At 37.0% G+C, this 5,406-nt stretch overlaps 1 protein-coding gene across 1 annotated transcript; it reads right to left on the bottom strand.

Annotated features, from left to right (window-relative positions):
- Positions 1–526: 526 nt before the first annotated feature.
- On the bottom strand, positions 527–1,519 carry LOC100947754 (olfactory receptor 4A5-like). Its single transcript, XM_003803779.1, has one exon. It carries the CDS (start codon positions 1,517–1,519, stop codon positions 527–529), a length of 993 nt encoding a protein of 330 aa, XP_003803827.1.
- Between the last annotated feature and the right edge of the window lie 3,887 nt (positions 1,520–5,406).

The following is a 5,406-nucleotide window of genomic DNA, read 5'->3' as shown; positions in this document are numbered from 1 at the left end:
AAATTGCCCACTGATAGTGTCTTTAACTAAACACAATATCATCCACCCACCAACTACCCTGAACTGGAAATGCCTAGACATTGACCTGAGGGACACAAGTAAATTTAACACAAAATACACAACACAGCTGCAGAAAGCTGCTTCCCTATATAATGAATATTATAATGATGACCATCAAAACTTCAAACCCACTCTCTTGGCCCTGGAAATTTGTTCTAAGTATTGGCCAAATTGTTTTCTCATTAAGATGAGAAAGCACGTAGAAAGTTTTTTAAAAGACCTTGTTTTCTCCTTGGAAAAGAATAAACCACTTTCTTCTAAGTCCCATTTCAATATGAACTAAGAAAAATGCAGTTACAATTTGACCTTAGTTTTATTTTTACTTGCACTAGCATACCATTTATTTGTCTCTGAAGAACTGCTCTATTAGACTGATTCTAATCTCAAAAGGTAATAGACTTTGTATAAATCAAAGGAAGCATCCTAAACAATCAATTGAATTGACTATATTGTGTATTCATGGAATTCACTCTCTGTGTGTTGCCTTAGAACTGGTAACAAATGGGGTCAGAGTGAAGGGCATTCTTATTCCATCCACACTTAACCTTAACTTTTTACACCAGAGTTTTTCAATAGCATTTTTTATCTCTGAATTTCTCAAGGTATATATTAAAGGATTCAACAGTGGAGTGATAACTGTAAAAAATAAAGCCATGAATTTATCAATAGGGAAGGTGGACACAGGTCTAACATACAAGAACATACAGGGAACAAAAAAGAGGACAACCACGGTGATGTGGGAGCTGCAGGTAGACAGGGCCTTACGCCTCGCTTCATGACTGTAAGTCTTCAGGGAGTTTAGGATGACTCCATAGGAGATGAGGAGAAGGATAAAGACCACCATGCAGATTGCTCCACCATTGGCAACCACAGTGAGACCTATAAGGTAGGTGTCTATGCACGCAAGTTCCAATAATGGGTACATGTCACAGAAAAAGTGATCCATGACATTGGGCCCACAGAAGGGGACACTATACACAAAGACAATTTGAAACACAGAGTGCACAAAGCCTCCAACCCAGGCCACCACCAACAGAAGGGTGCAAACTCGCCTATTCATGATGGTCAAATAGTGCAGAGGCTTACAGATGGCCACATAGCGATCATAGGCCATCACCACCAGAAGGAAGACCTCAGCTCCCCCAAATATGTGTTCTATAAAGAGCTGGCCCATGCAGGCTGGGAAGGATATTGTCTTTTTATCACAGAGTGAGTCTGCAATCAATTTGGGTGTAATGACAGAGGAATAAGCAGCATCCATGAGTGACAGGAAGGCCAGGAAGGAGTACATTGGGGACTCCAAGGAGGGGCTCCTGAGGATAGTCACCACAATGAGCAGGTTGCCCACCATTGTCACAGTGTATATGAGCAAAAACATTACAAATAATGCTTTTTGCCAATCAGGATCCTGAGTGAAGCCTTGGAGGATGAATTCTGTAACATTGTTTCTCTCTCTCATTTACTCTTCAGTAAGGTTTGTATGAGAGCTGACAGCTCAGAACAGGACCTAGAATGAAATTGTGAACAGGATTATGAACACACCCATGTCATGGTGCATATCTGCGTCCCATCATTGTGTCTACAACAGTGCATAGCCCTATGATATACTAAATGTCTACTGAGTAGCTCTTCCAAAGCTCACAAAGGATTTGCTTTAATAATTCCATTTCTCTCCAGACATTTTTCTTTAAGGCCCACAATTAAAAGTTTCCATTTCTAAGTTTTAGTGGATATTCTATAAAGAATAGATAAGGGCCAAACAATCATTCCTACATTATCTAACTCTTTATTTCAAATACGTTACTTCATGGCATAGGCATCAGCTATAAACACTAGGGAAAGTGTTCCTGCTCTCAAGAGCACCACTCTCCAGTGGTAACAATAAACTAGAAATAACTAAATTGGCATACAGGCAGTCCTTTGAAATTTGGGGCAGTTGTGGTATCTTTACAATATAATTTGTGAAGCAACAAACATAACCCCTTCTGAAACATCTCACTCAATACCATGGAAATTCACTGTCATATCTTTAATTCTTTAAACCCAAAAGGATATTCTATCTTCATGAATCTTCTGTGAAATACTAAGAGACTGCATATTGACTTGTATTAAATGACTAAAAAAAAAAAAATTAACATTTTTCTGTTCTGATTTTGCCTTTTAAGAAGCTATGATCCTTTTCATTACATCTTCATTTGTACTACAATACCTACCACACTTTTACATTATCCTACTTTTGGGCATGTGATTTTGAACTGAATTGATCTAACTCTTGGCTAGCACCAACTACCACACAGCATCTAGCACTATTTTTCAGAACTACTGGGATTCGCTAGGAAGTGAGGCGGCATTAAATAGACACTGAAAAGACAGATCAAGAACACTGGGATATGGTTTTATTTATATATTCTTTACATGCTATGAGTGCAACTTCAGTGTCTAGACTCCAAAAAGAGAAATCCTCATGGGAAAATTCCAAGTTCAATGTGACAGTTGTTTTCTTAGTGTAAGTACAAGACTGTCTCAGCTCCTTGGAAAATGATGGGACTCAACTAGACAATCTCAGAATGCTTTCAAGTTGAACTATCTATCATCCTATTACTGCAGCCTGCTTTATTCTACTCTGCTGACATTTCCTTCCATTTTCATATTTTTATACTTAAATCACAATATCACAGATTATCACTGTTACTGAGAAATGCAGGCCAGTAGCATGAGCTTTGATCATTACAGTGAGGAAATAATGAAATAATGTGAGTTTCTCATTCAGGTTGTAACTATTTACGATCCAACACATCCTTGGAGACAGAGCACAGCACGGTGGAGAATAATGTGGACTCCGGAGCCGCACTGCCCCTGCCACAATCCCAGCTGCACCACTGACTATGTGACTACTAGCCACTTAAAAATCCCACTCTGTGCCTCAGTTTTATCATTTTAGAATGAAGATACCCATAGTGTTTATGCCCTAGGGTTGTTGTTTATTACAACAAAGTGTCTAGAACAGAGCCTGTGACCTGCTAAAGCCCCCATAATTGAGAGATGTTATTAGTTGTCTTGGTTGCGTCCCTGTGACCCCTAGATCAGAACCAAGCACGTCAATCTTGGTCAGCTTGAAAACAATTATAGATGTACTCCATGAGAAAGCAAATACTACACCCATAACTCACGAACTTTCATGGCATACAATACTATGGTATACCTTAGGAATTGCCTGTATAACTATACATCAGTAGTAATTTTACCTATGCTGGGATGGAGTTTGATGAAAAGTCTGCAAATAACATAGGAAAAGGTGGGCCCATCACATACTAGAAAATGAAGGAAAAGAAGGAACAAATCAGAGACAAGAGATTATACCTAATAATGAATATTCACAAGTAGTAAGAAATTAATGGGATAATTAAGTGAGGTCAATATTCTCTTAAATTTTTTCTTCAGAATGATTTCCTTTAGTTATGAAGTATTGGGGCCCAACCTCCTGAGGGTCCCTGAGGATACTCAGGAGAAATTTTGCTATACCCATAAATTTAAAACCCAGGCCAGAGCCTAGTGAACAAAGACTTATAAAAATTCAAAAAGGCAAAAGCATTGAATTTTTAAAGTGTATAGATCTGATGGTTAAGCACAAACTTACAGAGCAGAGAAGAATGGGACATGCATAGACACAAACCTAAACTTCCTGGTTACTCACAGTTAGGGATAGTTACCAAATTAATAAACTTCACATGTATACAAGATGAATTCCATTTGATTTGACAGTGGGGCAGGTCATTGGCAGGAAGAGGTTAAGCTGTCACCAGAAGCCAGCTGTGATGGATATTCTACACATCTCATTCACATAATTCAGCAGTTCTGTCAGGGTTGAGGCAATAGACCAATGAAAGCATAACTCTTGAACAACATGAGGGTATAAAGCCATCTAAAAACAATTCTCTTTTTTACCCTCACATGACTTTCTGAAAGGTGTAGTGCCTTTTCTCCCTTTAGTCATCAATGATAAATTTCACCAGGATAAAACTTCTATTGAGCAATGTAACTATTTAGCTATAAGTTAGGGTATAGAAACTATACCCCTGTCTAGTCTAAGTCATCAAAGACCAATACTTTAAGACAGTATTACTAGGGCTTCCACTGAAAACACTATATTAACTCTTTTCAAAAAGAAAAATCATTTAATGTTTTTCTTAAAAACATGACACTTTTAAAAGATAAACTCTCATAAGAATAACAACCTTCTATCATAATTTTAAATGACAGTGTCTCACAAAATCTTTCCATGACAACAGACAAGGTAATGTCCAAGTGTTGTTTCTGCTGAAATATCATCCTAAAATGTTTGCTGGGATAATTTTTACCTTCATATACAAAAGGACACATCATGCTTCCAGAACATAATAGGTATTTGTTCCTTTAAGCACAAACATACTTGGTATAATACCCGATTTTAAATTTCTGATACAAATCTCAAAAAAAATTATAAAGTAAAATATAATATCCCATAACATGAGATTTGAAATCCATTGGTGGATTTGTGATACGTGTAACATATTTCTCTTGTTGACTGGAAAAATGGAAAATAAACATCTATCAGGCTGAATATAATACCAAGTATATTTTGCATATTCTGAGTAACTTCTGTGTTTTACTAGCTTAATTTTTCCAGTTAAAATTTCTCTCCAATGAAAACATATATTTAAGATGCTAGCTATATTTCAGCACATTACAGGAATTATTAATGAGCAACTCTTATCAGGTGTTTTAATACCTAACCTCTGGGGTCTTGTCCATACAGGGTCCTTAACAGTCAATGCTTCTTTTACTGAAGATAACTGTACCTACCTCATCCATCACATGTGATCACAGAGACCATGATGATGTGTGAGTGATCACTAAGTCTAGGAATAAATCCAAGGGGCTACAGTCCTTATATTTCCATACAGACTCCCCATTATCTCCTTCTTTGAGAGAGGTGTCAAACATCCAAAGTGCATGCCTGAGTATAAAGATATTTAAACATAATGTTAATATTTACTGTACAAATGTAGTTGAATTATTCTCACCTGCTGGAAAAATTTCTTCACAGAAAAACAAAAATGCTGGGTTTGCAAGACTATGTAAAAACTGACCTAACCCACAGAAATTAACATGGTCAGGCCCAATATTTCTTAGCACAAATAAAAAAGAAATTTAGCAACATAAAACCTAGTTACTTCAGTTGTTCTCTGCTTCGTCAACTATGGTGTAGCAACTAAAAGGTACCTGACTTCCATTGAGGATTTACTATAACATTCATATGCCTAACTACTAAGCTCTATATCTAACAAAGAAAATGCTGGAGTCTTC

This window comes from Otolemur garnettii, unplaced genomic scaffold, assembly GCF_000181295.1.
Source record: "Otolemur garnettii isolate 467f Iridium unplaced genomic scaffold, OtoGar3 scaffold00693, whole genome shotgun sequence".
NCBI lineage: Eukaryota > Metazoa > Chordata > Mammalia > Primates > Galagidae > Otolemur > Otolemur garnettii.
The sequence above is the reverse complement of the archived record's forward strand: the minus strand, read 5'-3'. Positions and strand labels throughout refer to the sequence as shown.

Coding starts and splice junctions, on each gene's coding strand:
- LOC100947754 (XM_003803779.1), bottom strand. CDS start 1,519: ATGAGAGAGAGAAACAATGTTACAGAATTCATCCTCCAAGGCTTCACT.